This window comes from Ictalurus punctatus, chromosome 6 (genome assembly GCF_001660625.3).
Source record: "Ictalurus punctatus breed USDA103 chromosome 6, Coco_2.0, whole genome shotgun sequence".
Taxonomy (NCBI): Eukaryota; Metazoa; Chordata; class Actinopteri; order Siluriformes; family Ictaluridae; genus Ictalurus; species Ictalurus punctatus.
The window spans coordinates 2,203,192-2,219,586 of record NC_030421.2 but is presented as its reverse complement, the minus strand read 5'-3'; the positions used below and the strand labels follow the sequence as shown (position 1 = coordinate 2,219,586).

The following is a 16,395-nucleotide window of genomic DNA, read 5'->3' as shown; positions in this document are numbered from 1 at the left end:
ACAGAAGCAATCGATCACACAGTACTCGAGCATTGTTTTCATCACGAGACAATTCGAGACATTACTCATCTATTCGAGCAGATTGGGATGTATACAAAGCATACCTTTCTTTGAGTGTGTGTGTGTGTGTGTGTGTGTGTGTGTGTGTGTGTGTGTGTGTGTGTGTGTGTGTGTGTTTAAAAATATATATATATATTTTTAAATTTATTTTAAGTGAGCTTGGTGATTAAGCTAGAGTGCTTAGGATTTTTCCTTTGTTGATAATATAATAATAATATGATGCTCTTGACTGGAATAAAGTTGGTTTGAAGTTGGGGGTTCGATATTCGCGGATATGTGGAAATTAAGGGACTGAAGTTACAGACGACATTGTTTGACACGTTTCTAACTTCAATAGCATCTGAAGGGAAGGACTTACAGTCATATAACCAAGTGGTTTTCAAAGTGGGAGCCGCCAGGGGGCGCCCGGGGGGCCTCGACAATTTGGTGTGAAAAATAAACAAATAAATGATTTTTTTTCAGGCGCGCGCACACACACACACACACACACACACACACACACACACACACACACACACACACAATCAATTCCTAATGTAATGTAATGTAAAGAGGTAAGATGTAATTATTAATAATAAAAAAGGGATATATATATATATATATATATATATATATATATATATATATATATATATATATATATATATATATATATATATTCAGAAGTCTGTATTTTTAATGTGTTTTAAAGACATCTTGCAAAAGGGGGGCCTCGGTCAAAAGTTAATGCCATTTGGGGGGCCTTGCCCTGGAAAAGTTTGGGAACCCCTGATATAACCAACTGTAAAGTGTTCATCTAGGTGTCAGCTATAATGCACACCTCTTAGATTTTTTGATATTTAACAAAATAAACTATTAAATCATATATAAACATTGTCATGTATTTTATTACTGTATGGGCTCATACACAAAATATACCATTATTTAAAGCTCAATAGAATTTGAAGGGAATGACTTAGAGTCGGGACAACCAGCTGTAAAGTGTTCGTCTAGGTGTCAGGTATGACGCACACCTCTAAGATTTCTGATTCAATCAAAAGGGTTCAAACAAAAGGTGCCACGTTGTTTAACACGTCTTGATGTAAACATGAGGAAATGAAAGCTGAAATTCAGATCTGTTGTCTAACTACATTGGCATATTCTCATATCCATCGTTTGACCTTAAACAAAAATGTCTTCAACGTATAGCGAAAACATTAGAATCGGCCGTGCCGTTTCAGTACTTTCAGAGCGGACCGTAAATTATTAAATGCATCCTTCTGTAGATCTTGGATTTATGCGTCTGTTATTGATGTTTTGTTTCATCATCTGGTGTTTCAAAGCCACCAGGCGCCATAACCAGATCTCTTGACGTTTCAGAGAACTACAGTAAAGTCTAGTTCACAGACCTTTTCAGAGAATTTCAGGGTTACAGTAGTAGTAACTATCATTATGTTACAGCTTTACAATAAACGTGTGGTATAAAGTGTAGGAAATGTAACAAATTTTGGAACATGAAAGGAAAGAGGATCCAGAATAGGAAGCAAGTTTGCTTTACATGTAGTAGATTTGCTCAAGTACTGTACTGTACTGACCGACCACAAAACCACCAGACTCGAAATGCCTGGGGTTAGTTTCACCTAGATCTTCCGAGACCACTCTTCATGTGTCGGTGAAACTGGTGCAAAAATCCACAGCTTGAAAACCTGCTGAGTGAACATTCAGCCCACAGCCGTCTTTCGACAAGCATAACTTCCAAATTGTTTTATCTTTACAAATGCCATAGACACAAACTCTGTTCCCTTTCACACTGCCCCCTGGTGGTCATTATTTAAACCATACTCTCTGATTTCAGTCCGACTGAGCAGGTTCTGTCATCTGAGGCACAATATTGTAGTCTATGACGTAAGTGTTATCTCGTACTTTGATGATTTTATGTAATATATCTTGTTATATATTTATTTTGTACCAATGAACAGTCACATTCCGTAATATGGAAATCACACGTAGTAAACTAAGCTTAAAATCCTACTGGTTGGATCACATAACTGTGTTTCAATTTACAGCTTGTTACTGTAAGACTAGCTATAGAACCAACCCTCAGATTTCACATGATTATTTCCAGAACGTTACCTATAATATCATATAACAAATTACAATCTATAATGTGTAAATTGTCCAAAATACTACAGGCAGTACATTTCTTTAGCTGCACAGTATGTGAGGGTCGTAAGTGGACGTTAGGAGCTCGGTAACTCTGTAACATGGAGTGTTGTCAATCTATAAAGAGTTTTAGCATTATAGCAGTGAACGAACAAAGTCAATTACGGACAGATATACTGTATATTAGACGTTAACGTCTTTACGCTCTTTTTAAAACGATTGTAGCAAATTGATTCACGCTTCCACGGTCCATCTAACGGTTTGGAAATTCTTTTATACCCTTCTCCTGATCGATTCCTTTCCCCAACGAGGATTCGCTCTTTGCAGACTGTAGCTTCAGCAGTCAGATGAAACCAAGAAGAGGTCAAAAAAAAAACCCACCAAATCTTACAGAAACATCTGATTTTATTTGGGTTCTAATAATAGAATGATTGCATTCATGACAGCTGTATGATACGTACTTTTGAACACCAGACTGAACGGGATTGGTTCATTCAAGTAAAGTATTCACACCCTTCTACAGTAAACCGAATGCTCGTCTTCCAGCCACCGTCTCGCCGTCTGTCTTGTTCGAGTCACGTGGAAAATACGTGACGGATTTCCTTTACGATTAGCGCTTAAAGTAACATCTCATGGACTTGGTATGGTTGCAGTCTAGAGATATTCCACTCAACCTCCCTAATATTCAGCTAAGCCTAGGGGGTGCCATGTAACATTGGTGCACTCATAAACAACATCATCACATAATAATCATTATACTACATGTAATCAGTTAATGCTCAGTGATTGTAGTTTCTGACGGAGTTCCAGAGCTCCTTTTCACCGTGTAGAAAAATCATTTCATGTTCTTATGCGTTCCCTTTAGATCACTCCATGGTCTTCTATGGCCATGTGGATGATCGGTATTTAAGGTGGCACAGTGTTTAGCACATTCGGCTCGGGTTCAATTCCCTCTGCCCCCTCTGTGTGGAGTCTGCATGTTCTCCCTGTGATTCGGGGGTTTCCTCTGGGTGCTCCGGTTTCCTCCGCCAGTCCAGAGACACGCGTCGTGGGCTACTGGATGGACGATCTGCGTTCGGGAGAGAAATTATTGATAACATCCTACCGAAGAAATGTCTTAAGATAACGTCTTTAGGTGCCGACTGACAGACCACACAGAGTCCAAGGGTACTTCATACATCACCTGAGCATGGTTTAACGGTGGGAATCGCCCAACGCTCTTCATAATCTCGAGCGTTTTTATCCACTGTTCGTTCCACACCTGTACGCTGTAGTATGGTGCGCACTGGGTTAAATGCCTGAGCATTATTTTATTATCCTTCGCAATTTCAAGCAGAGCTTCTTGCCGTTTGTCTGAGTCAAGCCTGAATTTGAGGTACAAGACATATCTGCTTTAATCTAATTGAACACTGCGGGTCAGTTTAAATCCCAGTACTATAAAATGCTTACCTTTTATCCGCATATTCATTTCTACAGTCAGTTCGCCCAGTGTTTCGCTTGATGTGGGATATTTTATCCAGCAGCATAAGATTTTCTCTTTGGATCTTTGAAAGACGTTCTTTCTCCAGCTGGTGGAGCAGAGAATGAATAAGAAACAAGAAATGTTCTCGTGGTTTGATGAAATGATCAGTGAAGCATTAGGAAGGTGTAAGGGGAAGGCTGGGAAACGCATTTCTGCAGGTGTACATTCTGAAAAATAAATGTCGGTCGGTCGGTATATTTCTAGGTCCACGGTTGAGCTCGATGAGAATTGTAACGTTAGATCTCCACTTAAGAGCTGAACTGATGTAACGATGGAAGAAACGGAGGAAGTCTGGACATGTGCAAGTCTATTAAGTTGTAGATAAGTTGGAAATAACTATCATTATCATTGTTATCTGCTCAACAGTTATAGCTTGATTTACAATCTTTTTTTTTTTTTAAATAGCCATTGTTTATCGCAAGTTCACAAACTGGATTTTTGGCTGAGATGAAATACTCATAGCAAGAAAGCTGTTTATGAAAGTTCATTCATTCATTCATTCATTCATTCATTCACCTTCACTACCCACTTTATCCTGCGCAGGGTCGTGGTGGAGCCGGAGCTTAACTGGGAACCGTGGGTGTAAAGTGGGAGAATTCTCCCAGTAAGGGATGCCAGTCCTCCGCAGGCCACCGTGAACACAAACGCGTTCATACACTCGTTCATATTTAGGGGAAATTTAGCAGAACCAATTCACTTATCTGAACGTTTTCGGGCAGGGGGAAGAAACCGGAGAACCCAGATGACACGTAGAGAACACGTGAAACTCCACACCGAGCGTAACCCGAGCTCACTGACAGTTAAACACTACCCATCGTACCGGTGTGCCACCCTTTAGGAACGTTTTTTGCCTGATAATTTAGCATTCCATAAATAAAGTTACATTTGCAATGTATATATACGTTATATACTGTATATATACAGTGGTGTCTACCCACACCACTGTAAAATCAGACTGGGAAATGAAAACTCTGAAATAAATACATGTTCTTTGAAGAAGGTTAAAGTTAAGAATTTTTCAGACAAACCTCTTGGGGAAGCCTTAAAAATTCTACGTACAAACTCTACAGTTTCTGTATCATTCTATTTATTGATTATTATGGCATTTTGTGGACACACTTATCCAGACCGACTGACATTTATCTCATTTATACAACTTAGCAATTCAGAGTTAAGGGCCTTGTCCAAGGGCCCAACAGTGGTAACTTGGCAGTCTTGGGGCTTAAATTTCTGACCTTCAGATCAGTCACTCAGACTCTTTAACCACTGCGCCACCAGTGTATCAGATATAAGAACTGCCCAAAGATCCACCGAAGTCTCCATGTTTTCCCCGCAGTGTACATTCACCGAAAGTTATGCAGGCGTAAGTAATTAATCATTTCTCTTACCATTCTCTTTTTCCTATTCGCAAGAACGTGATCATAGATCTTAGGTGGAGTCGTGTCAACCGTCGACTTCGCGGACTCAACCTTTGAAAAGTAACACAGTGCATGACCTGTATAAGCAGTGACGACTCATTTTTCGGTTTTCCGGACACAAATCCTATACGGCTTCTTCGCTGACAAACTAAAAAGGAAATAAATCTCTCTCTCCACTTACCGCTGAATGCCTTACCTTTTTCATGTGTATCTCATAGCCGCTCTTATCCCACCTGTACTGCAGGTATTTGCTGGCGCAGGGCAGCAGCGGTTGGTGAGCTTTATGCTGCATGCTGGTGTGTGACTCGAACCTCCAGCAGAGGAAACAAACACAAACGGAATTCAGACCTTAGTGCAGTCTGGTTGGAGTCTGTCATGTGGATGTTGTCATGACAGTCACGGAGAAGCCGAAATCAGCTACACATTGTCTCTGATACAGTGAGCGACTTCATATGGCCTTCATTTACAGATTATGTTGCTATAGCTATGTATGTTACGATAAAAGTTTTGACACGACACCTACAGATTTCCAAAACCTCTCATAAATCGCCCTCTCATCCGTATAAAGCTTGCCCGAGGTAAAGTTCCTGTCCAAACTGGATGTTCAGTGTCCTGAAAGTGCATTAGACCAGAGTGCCCTAGAAGGCAGAAGAAGTAAGCAGTCAAAGTTAGTGTGAATATAATGGAACACAAGTACCTGGCCTTGATATGTCACATGGAGCGGTTTGGCATCTAAAGCCTAAATTTTGGGGTTAGTTCTGTTTTTAGGACCAAGCATGATTTCTCATACCCCGTCTTTCCAAGGACAGAGAGAGAAAGAGAGAGAAAGAGAGAGAGAGAGAGAGAGAGAGAGAGAGAGATGCACAGCATCTGCATCTCTGTAAGCATCTGATACATCTAGACCGACAGACTTGGAGTACGATGTAGCTGATGGTGAGTCACGATTTACTGTTCATCATTAGTCTAGAGAAAGACTGTACTCCCACATTAGTTTGCTTCGGTTTAAGTAAGGTCAGCTCACCGCATGAAGCTCTGCTCGATCGGATGCAGCTTTCAGACAAATTCATTGGACCGTTACAAAGACACTGTTATTTTAGGACTAGTTCCTGAGGGATCTGGAATACTCAGCAAAGCTCATTTTAATAATTTGCACAGACTTACAGCTTTACAGATGAATGAATCAATAGTTATATTCGTACTGACTGTCTGTTACGAAATAACTGTAAACAACAACAACAACAACGATCATCAACATCATCGTCATCATCATCATGGCTACACAGAACATATTAACTTATAATAAGTAATAAAAGACAAGTGCAGACCGTCCCCCCCCCCCCCCCCCCCCCCCTATATAAGATAGTGTAGACAAGCTTTAATCTAACATATGCAGTCGTGCGAAAAAATAAGTACGCCCCGTGGAGATTGTTGGCTTTTTTGACGTATTTGGACGAGCAAACATTCGATCATCGGTGAAACTGTGCCTATTAATAAAGTTGAAATATTTGAACAGAACCACAAGGAAAATGAGCTTTTATAATCATTTATTCAACAGAAAGATCAATAGATGTGAGGTTCTTCTGTGGAGAAAGTAAGTACACCCTTGGCGTCAGAAGCTAGTATTGCTCCCTTCAGAAGAGATAACTTCTTGTAGTCTTTTTGCATAACTGTCCGTCAGTCTCTGACGTCGGCTTGCTGGAATCCTGACCGCTCTTCCATGTAATATTCTTTCAGTTGTAAGGTGTTTGAGGGTTTTCTTGCACGTTCTGCGCGTTTCACGTCCCCTCATAACATTTCAATGGGATTCAAATCCGGGCTTCGACTAGGCCGCTCCATAACCCTCCGTTTCTTCTTTCTGAGCCGTTCCTTGGTGGATTTTCTCGTGTGCTTAGGATCATTATCCTGTTGAAACGTCCTTTTGGTTCAACTTCAACTTCCAGACAGACGGCCTCAGATTATCTTCAAGCGCTCTTTGATGTGATGCAGAATTCACAGTTGAATCAATGAATGCAAGCTGTCCAGCCCCTGAGGCAGCGAAGTAACCCCAAACCGTAACATTTCCACCACCGTGCTCCACAGTTGGTATGAGGTGCTTCTCCTGAAAATCTGTCTTTGGTCTGCGCTAAACATGTCTGCTCTTACTGTGTCCAAACTACTCTATCTCTGTTTGATTCGTCTGTCCAGAGCACATTACTCCAAAAGGCCTGGTCTTTGACTGTATACTCAGTGGCAAACCGTAATCTTACTGTAATGTTATTTTTAGACAGAAACGGCTTTTTTCCTGGCACGCCTCTCATGCAGGTCAAATTCGTGCACTCTCTTTCTGATTGTAGAAGCATGCACTTTCACACCAACACTTGCAAGACTTACTCGCAGATCCTGTGATGAAATTTTGGGGTTCTTGGAGACTTCTTTTTGCATCAGACGGTCTGATCTTGGGCTGAATTTGCTGGGGCGGTCAGTCCTGGACGGATTGGTAGTCATTTGAAATCTTCACCATTTCTAGATGATTTTCCCTACAGTGGAACGATGTATTTCAAATAATTTGGAGATCTTTTTAAATCCCTCGCCAGACTCCTAGGCATCCACAACCTTTATTCTGAAGGCCTTACAGAACTCTTTAGATCTTGGCATGATGACACCACACACCTCAATAACACAGGGAACTCCAGACACTAGATATGAGAGGGGAATAAATAAAACCGGTTCAACCTGCACTCCCTAAGCAGGTTCTAATCACTGGCACCCGATCTTCAACACCTGACTATAATCATATGGCTTTGAAGGTGTTATAAATGTAGGGGTGTACTTACTTTTTTCCATGTGATCTGTTTTTTAAAAAAAAATTTAATTGTGAAAATTACTACAAAATGTCAGTGAATATCTCTTATGTGTCACTTGATAGAGTATAACAACTTTATTAATAGGCACTGTTTCACGGAGGATCAAATGTATGCTTGTCCAAATATGTAAAAAAAACAAACAAAAAAAAACAAAACAAAACCCCAACCTAACAATTTCCATGGGGTGTACTTATTTTTCACATGACTATATGTGTTCATGTATTGCTAATAAGGATTATAAGCTATGGAGACTGTTTCCTTGGCACTGTTGTTATTACCAGAGTGACAATAATAAACAGAAATACAAACAAAGGTTGTATTAAATATCTCGTGCTAAATTACTCAGTTATGACCAACATATTATTAGTTCTGGTACCTTTGATTTGTTTAGATTAGATCCGATTAGATTTCTCACTGTGAGGAGAGTAGTTATTGAAATGTAATGAGTGCACAGGTATTGCAGGTTTGTAAAACAGTATAACAACAGCACCCCCTTTTGGTTGTATTGGAATATTTCACACTCATGAACATGACTTAGAGTTTATAGAGTATTGTTTCTTTCTTGACTCAGTCATTTTGGCTTTAAAATAAAATAAAATAAAATGAAATATTACTATTTTTGTTGTGGTTTGTATGAACTCCCTTGGAGACGGAATAGAAATGAATGGGATGCATTTTAAATGACTCTTAGCTCATAAGAAGTGTACTTTATTACAGGAAATATATTTACGCTTTATAAGAAACATTTGAAATCTAGAGGTTTTAATTATTGTTTGGAATTTGCATCGTGTCCTATCGTTATACTGAAGTTTATTGCAGGGAATTAAAAGTGATGTCGGACATTTCGACATGTTGCTTGCGGTCCTACTTGCTATTGTAAGTTCAGGCATGAAAGAAATCTGACCGCAGAGTGACTGGCAGGAGCCACAGCCAATCAGGAGGCAGATTGAGAGAGCCTGTGAGAGAGTAAAGAAATCAAACTGAAAAGTAATTGATATAACTCTATAAGAGGAACCCTGACTGATAGTGTTGAGCTTTTCTGCTGCTGAACATTAATATGTTCTCGAATTTGGTTTGAAGCTCGAAATGATAGATGAGAGTCAGCCAGTCTATCCCCAGTTGAGAAGCTGGTGAGCTAGAGGACCATGATCGCTGGCAGTAACTAATAGGAGGCATTTTTCTATATTTTATTCGAACCTTGGTTGTATCAGGAGAGAGGTTTTTTTTTTGTTTTTTTTTCTGTCTCAGGTTTTCTTAGATTTATGAAGCACCCTGTAATGTTTGGGATAATATGCGCACTGCTCTTATATCCTCTCTTATATCCTCATTATTGACCTAATTCACAGCATTGAACACTATGGAGAAAATGTACGATCTTGTACATTTACTTGTATATGCACCTGTTCTTTTAGTACAGGGTGTCCCAAAAGTCTCCGTACATATAGGGGAAATTATCACTATTTAGCAAAATGTCTTCCAGAATTTTTAATCAGACCATACAGGATGTTGCAGAGTTGTTTTTTTTTGTGATTGTTTTGAATTTGCGAAATTACGCCGGCTTGAAATTGTTCTGCCTTTTTTAAAATTTTTTTTAAAGATAGCATTTAAGAGCGCCTTGGACAAAAGAAGAACGTACTGAAATCGTTCTCACGGCTGGATCGGGACGCTGCCGCAAGCTTGCGACGGATTTCAACAGGAAACATGGCGAGCACATCACACACACCACACTACTCCCAAACCTATTAACACGTTCAAAAAGACCGGAAGTGATGCGGTCCAACCGAGAAGTAGACGTCCACGAACATCCGCTCGCGAAGGCACGACAAAACGTGGTCCTGGCGAATATAGTCCCCTACGTGTGGAGACTTTCGGGACGCCCTGTATTACTGTACGACAGTAACAGTGACTGTTATATGAATTCTAACCGCTCTCATGAATGAGCTTTGCGCTGATACATACAGCCCGTTTTAGTCATACTAGGTGTCATTTACAGCTCATTTCCATGTATTCAACTGCTAACTTTGTAAGGTGTAACCTGAGGTCTAAACTAATGCTTAATTCATTTCGTCGGCTTAAATGTCATTTATAATAGTCCTCTCGGTGACTAAAAGGCTGGCTTGTGTCATTTCTCAGTCGAAGGCTAGAGAGGTTTAAATGTGTAGAACAGATGGTTTGAGTACATTAGCATAATTGGTAAAGAGCTCTTAAAGCTGTCGGTGCTTGTCAGAAAACAGGTTCTCGACTGTCCTTCTCACTCACGCACTCTCTTTATATATAAATAAAGATAATGCTGGCTGTGGAGCCGGTCCAGATCACTAATAACGATTGAAGTGTGTCTGTTTTTCGCTTCTTCATGAGACATAAAGATGCCTGCTGAAGGTGTGCTGAAGATGGCCTAGTGAACCATCTGTAAAACGGGTATATGTGTTGTTCAGCCCGCGTGACCCTGAAGGATAAGCGGTACAGAAGATGGATGGACGGACGTATCGTTCAGCTTTAACTTTAACACCGAAGACTACTTCAAAGGACGTCAGACTGTCAACATTTAGATCTCCCTGATGAGATGCGCTACCGGTGAATTATTTTCGTCAGCACAGGCTTGCGTCTAATATGTGGACAGGGAATCAAAGAGGAGGCTGAAAAGGTCTCGGTGGTTTGGAGTGTTCCAGAGAATTACATCACGGGAGCATCTCAGAAGAACGCAGTCAGGAGCGGGCATCGTTAACACGGAGCACGTTTGCTAAGCCTCTCTCCCCAGAGGTGTATAGTCCATGTGTTTACGATCCCTATTGCACAATTTGACCTGTTGGCGTCTAATTAACAAGCAGTGGTGTCTAATCTATTCTGAGCCTGCTGAATTTCCTGAGCTTCCTGCACCAGACGTGTACTGCTTAACGAGATCCGGTTTAGGCATTAGTACAACACATCGCAGCATTGAAACAAACTGTTTACCGGTATATGATTTTGTAAACGAAAATCAGACCCCGATGGTATATGCACTAATGTACAGAAAATCAATCAACAACTTCTTCTTTTTTTTATTTTTTTTTTTTTAATTGAAGATATACACGATAGTGATTTCCTAGCGGATCCAGAGATATGTCCCGTAGGAAATTACACCATAGCATGAACGTTCTAGAAAACTTGTTAGTGATAGCAAAAAAAATAAAAAATAAAAATCAAATCAAATAAATGCATTGTGTTAAAATGTAAATCATGAGATAGTAATGACATACCAGTTACAATGTGGATTTCTAAAATCATCAGCGGCTGTATACGATTACAAATAATCGTGCATTTATATAAGTATAAAGATTACATATAGGCTCAGAACAAAAATATGACTTTCTTCAAGATCTGGCAACCATCTACTGGATCAGCCCAATTGGTAAATATTCATCTTTCTTTCTTTCTCCATTGTTGTGAAATATCTTTTGTCATGTCTTATTTCCTTGATGTATTCTATCTCGCTTGTGTTTTAGAGTGTTTTGCTTTGGAAAGAAAATAATAAAATCTTGTGAAATCGACCGTACAGGTAGAAAATGATATCACATGATCACACATGTAGTGCAGAATCCAGTTCTGTACCTGGGTCTATCATATTGGCTGTGCTACACCTTCACAGTCTGGTGTATTCACACAAATACACACATTTCCCACTTGTTTTTGCTCGTGCGTACCGGTCTCTACTCGTTCCCGCAAGGAGCCTGTAAGATGTTTTTCTCATGCTGTGATGGAAAGTGGCCAAGGCAACAGCCCTCAAGGGGAGCTCTGGCCGTGCTCACGTCTTCAGCAGGATACGTCTGAGGTGGAAAGGAGGATGTCTGAGCGTCGTTCCACACCGTCTAAAGCTGGCCGTGAACTACATGACTTATAAAACTTGTAAAACAGATTTCACACACAGAGAGCGAAGAAGAACTAGACATCCAGCATGAGCAGTGACTAAAGCTGGAGAGGTGTGTCTGCAAACTGGATGAAGACGTAATCAGAAAAGCGCAGATATCTAAAGGTCTTCCATATCTGCCGTTCATTTACACGTGCCAAGTGTTTAGACTCCACGTCACCTTTATTTCCCTTTATTTTTCCTTCATCCCTGTCATTGCCTGTTGCATATTTCAGCTTCCTCGCTGTCCGTTTCTCATTACGAGACGTAAGACTGAAGATTTACTTGTTTGTCCTCTCACACCAACTTCTGATTGAACTCCTGACAGGGAAATTAATTTCCAATTTAGAATACAAATGGTCAGAAAAGCTGAATTAGGGATACGGTTGGGTTGAAAGATCTGTCTCCAGTGATCACTTGATGTTTTTGACGCTTGGTGAGCTCTCTCTCTCTCTCTCTCTCTCTCTCTCTCTCTCTCTCTCTCTCGTTACTGAAGTGGCTATGAATCTGGCATACACAAAGATTAAAAAGTCATCTTCGTCTTCGTATATTAGTTCAGGGGTTCCCAAACATTTCCAGGGCAAGGCCCCCCAAATGGCATTAACATTTGACCGAGGGCCCCCTTTTGCAAGATGTCTTTAAAACACATTAAAAATACAGACTTCTGAATATATCCCCCTTTTTAAAAAAAAAAAAAATTAATAATTACATCTTACATCTTTACATTACATTATATTAGGAATTGATTGTGTGTGTGTGTGTGTGTGTGTGTGTGTGTGTGTGTGTGTGTGTGTGTGTGTGTGTGTGAGTGGTTGTCTGAGAGTGAGAATTTATTTTTCACACCAAATTATTCAGGCCCCCCGGGCGCCCCCTGGTGGCCCCCAAGGAGATGGATTCACTTAATAGAAGATATCTTAATAAATCAGGTCTTATTAAATCTTTTTTATTTTATTTATTTTTTTTATCAACTTGGCAGACTATCAGATTAGACATCAGATTATTTCAAATGTTTCAATAATTACCATAATTTCTATTATTTAAAGTTTTGGCTCATCCTTTCATTTTTTGTCCCAAAGTCTAATGATGTAAGCATTTTTTTTCACATTGCATTCATCTACACCATCAACACAGGACTGAGAGTCTAATCACCTCTGTCTGATTGGCTTCGTCTAGGGCTTGAAGCTATCTGAATTGCACTAGGGCTGTATTTTATACTGTATTATTAGAATGAAACCATTGGTGGTTTGATAATCCTTGTTACGGAGGTATTTTATAAAAAATTGATTTAACTAAAGCTGGTTCGTTTAGCTGCACTGAAATGAGTTCACATGCATTGTAATTGCAATGATATTAATATTTGTGAAACAGAACACGAATTTACTTACACAGTCCAGGATGTATTGTACTGTATTCTTAGGTACGAACAGCTAAGGTTGCTTTAACGGCTGTTTTTTTTTTTTTTTTTTTTTGCACCTCCTCTCCCCCAGCTCTGCTCAGAGTGTGTTACCTACAGGCGATCAGAGTCACAAGCAGCTGCAGCGTACGAGGGTGAGTTCATTTAATGTTTCCAGACCGACGTCTCACACTCGTGATGTAGTACGGAGCCGGTGATTAAACAAGCTTATTTCTGCCCCTTTACACATATTAGTCACAGACATGGTACAATTTCCACTCTTTACCCCATGTCTAAACATTTCATTTTTCAATATGGACGTGAAATGCATCGTATGTTTAAAAAGAATACACCGGCGTCGTCGTATCATCTAGCCCAATCGGTGGAACACGATAGAACACGATGCACCGCTGGATGTGGCCATTATTTCTGTTTGAGGTGCTCAAAACAAATCGCTAACATGAGCATCCACAGGGAGTCGACGTAGGCTATAGACAGGCTGCTGCTTCACTGAGGCTAAATCAGGGCCATGACAGAAAGACTCTCATGTAATGTCAAAGTTGCTTGCATTATCCTTAGCTGAACATTAAGTAAAGCCATTTCTGCTTTAATCTCAAATCCCTGTCAAACTTTAGCTGCTTGTAAAAGATATTTTACACTCGCTGTTTAAATACCATTTTTACCAGCTAGGGTCACAGTGGATCCGGAGTCTGTCATCGGAACACCGGGAATACATTCTGGATGGGATGGCAGTCCATCGCAGGACACCATACACTCACATACACAAAATCATTCAAACCAAGGGGCAATTTATATTGGCCATTCCATCTACCGGCACATTTTGGGGAGTTGGGAGGAAACCAAAGAACCCGGACGAAACCCACAGAGACATGGCGAGCAACATGTGCACAGACACGAATCCAAGCACAGAATAAATCTGGGGACTCTGGAGGTGTGACGCGGCATTAAGGGAATCCGTGGATCAGTGGTTAAAGATCTGGGTGATTGATTGGAAGGTTGTGGGTTTGATTCCCAGCGCTGCCAAGCCACCACTGTTGAGTCCTTGCGCAAGATCCTTAACGCTTATCTGCTCATATGAATCCTGAGACTTTATATAAAAGATTCAGCGTAATGAGTAAATGCAAATACCCATGTGTTGGGAAAAAAACGGTTATCTAAACGTTCAGTCAGGTCTTCAAAACATATGTGACAACATTATTGGGCTCCTTAAAGAATACAAATCCAAACAAATTGATGCTTATAATATAAATGATATAGATGGTTGTACAAAAACCATTTTTGCAATATGCAAATTAGTGCATATTTAATTGCCTTCCTTCATTTACATATTTACATTATTTTGAGAACACTCTACAGGGAAAAATGCCCACTGGGTTGTAGTAACTGGTCGTAAGTGCAGATTTTCAAGATTTTTAACTGTTTTTCCAAAGTCATACTGAAAACGCTAATTACATATGTAACTCTGGATGCATTCACTCATGCTGAGATATTTCATCCTGGTCACAGTGACATGCAGATTATGCAATAAAAATAACTTACAACTTCACGCCTCCTAACTGCCAGGGGAAGTGTATAACACCTGGATAACATCTGTCAGCAATGTCCTGAGGAACAGGGCTTGCCCCTAAAGGTGTTCAGAGATGACAGTAGCACTCCCACCACTGAGAGGGAGATGTTAACCTTGTGAAAATGTGTCCATGAGGTGGATATGCTCCTCATAGAGTGATGGCATCCCACCCCCCCCAAAGCACATTACAGCTGGTTAGAGGATACAACTGCTGCAGTCTTGTCCAAAAAACTGTGATGGAATTGTAGTTTGTATAACATTGCATCAGGACCACTATGGCTCTCCCTAAAAGATAGATGTAAAGCACATACAATGATCAGCCATAACATTAAAGCCCCGTGCATAATATTGTGTAGGTCTCCCTTGTGCTACCAAAACAGCTTTGGCACATTGAGGTATGGACTTCACAAGACCCCTGTGCTGTGGAATCTGGCACCAAGACGTTAGCAGTAGATCCTTTAAGTCCTGTAAGCTGTGAGGTGGGGCCTCCGTGGATTGGACTTGTTTGTCCCCACAGATGCTTGATCTAATTGAGATCTGGGGAACTTGGAGGCCAACACCTTGAAGTCTTTGTCAGATTCTTTGAACCATTCCTGAGCAATTTTTGTACTGTGGCAAGGTGCATTATCCTGCTGAAAGAGACCACTGTGATTAAGGAATTCCATTGCCATGAAGTGATGTACTTGGTCTGCAACAATATTTAGGTAGGTGGTACGTGTCAAAGCAGAACACTGCCTCTGCTGGCTTGCCTTCTTCTCATAGTGCATCCTGATGCCATCTCTTCCCAGATAAACGATGCACACACACGCACCCTGCCATCCACATGATGTAAATGAAAACGTGATTCATCGGACCAGGCCACCTTCTTCCGTTGCTCCACGGTCCAGGTCTGATGCTCTCGTATTCATTGTACGTGCTTTTGGCACTGGACAGGGTTCAGCATGGGCACTCTGACCAGTCTGCGACTATGTAGCCCTGTACAGAGCAAGATGAACTGTGTGCTCTGTCACCTCTCTATCATAGCCAGTGACGTTTTCAGCAATTTGTGCTACAGTGGCTCTTCTGTGGGATCGGACTAGACGGACTAGCCTTCACGCCCCATGCACAACAGTGAGCCTTGGGCGCCCATGAATGTGTCACCAGTTCACCGTTGGACCACTTTTGGTACTGTAGGTACTAACCACTGCATACCAGGAACACCCCACAAGACCTGCTGTTTTGGAGAGGCTCTGACCCAGACGTCTAACCATCACAATTTGGGCCTCGTCAAAGTGGCTCATAACCTTACGCTTTCCCATTTTTCCTGCTTCCAACGCATCAACTTTGAGAACTGACTGTTCACTTGCTGCTTAAGATATCCCAGCGCTTTACCGATGCCACTCTAACAAGAAAATCAATGTTATTCACTTTTAATGTTATGGCTGATTGGTGTAACAATGTTATGGCTGACAATGAGGATGTGGCCCCATGCTGAAGGCAGTGTGAGGAAAGGGGGACACCTTGTAGACATTGCAAGATGAAACAGTGTCCCTAAGATGCTCAGTGC

General features: G+C 40.8%; 1 protein-coding gene across 1 annotated transcript; it reads right to left on the bottom strand.

Annotated features, from left to right (window-relative positions):
• Positions 1-2,613: 2,613 nt before the first annotated feature.
• cfap97d2 (CFAP97 domain containing 2) lies at positions 2,614-5,540 on the bottom strand. Its single transcript, XM_053680697.1, has 4 exons — positions 5,339-5,540; positions 3,652-3,770; positions 3,386-3,566; positions 2,614-3,271 (listed from the first exon to the last, which is right to left on the bottom strand). Exons 1-4 carry the CDS (start codon positions 5,432-5,434, stop codon positions 3,146-3,148), a joined length of 522 nt encoding a protein of 173 aa, XP_053536672.1. The 5' UTR covers positions 5,435-5,540; the 3' UTR covers positions 2,614-3,145.
• Between the last annotated feature and the right edge of the window lie 10,855 nt (positions 5,541-16,395).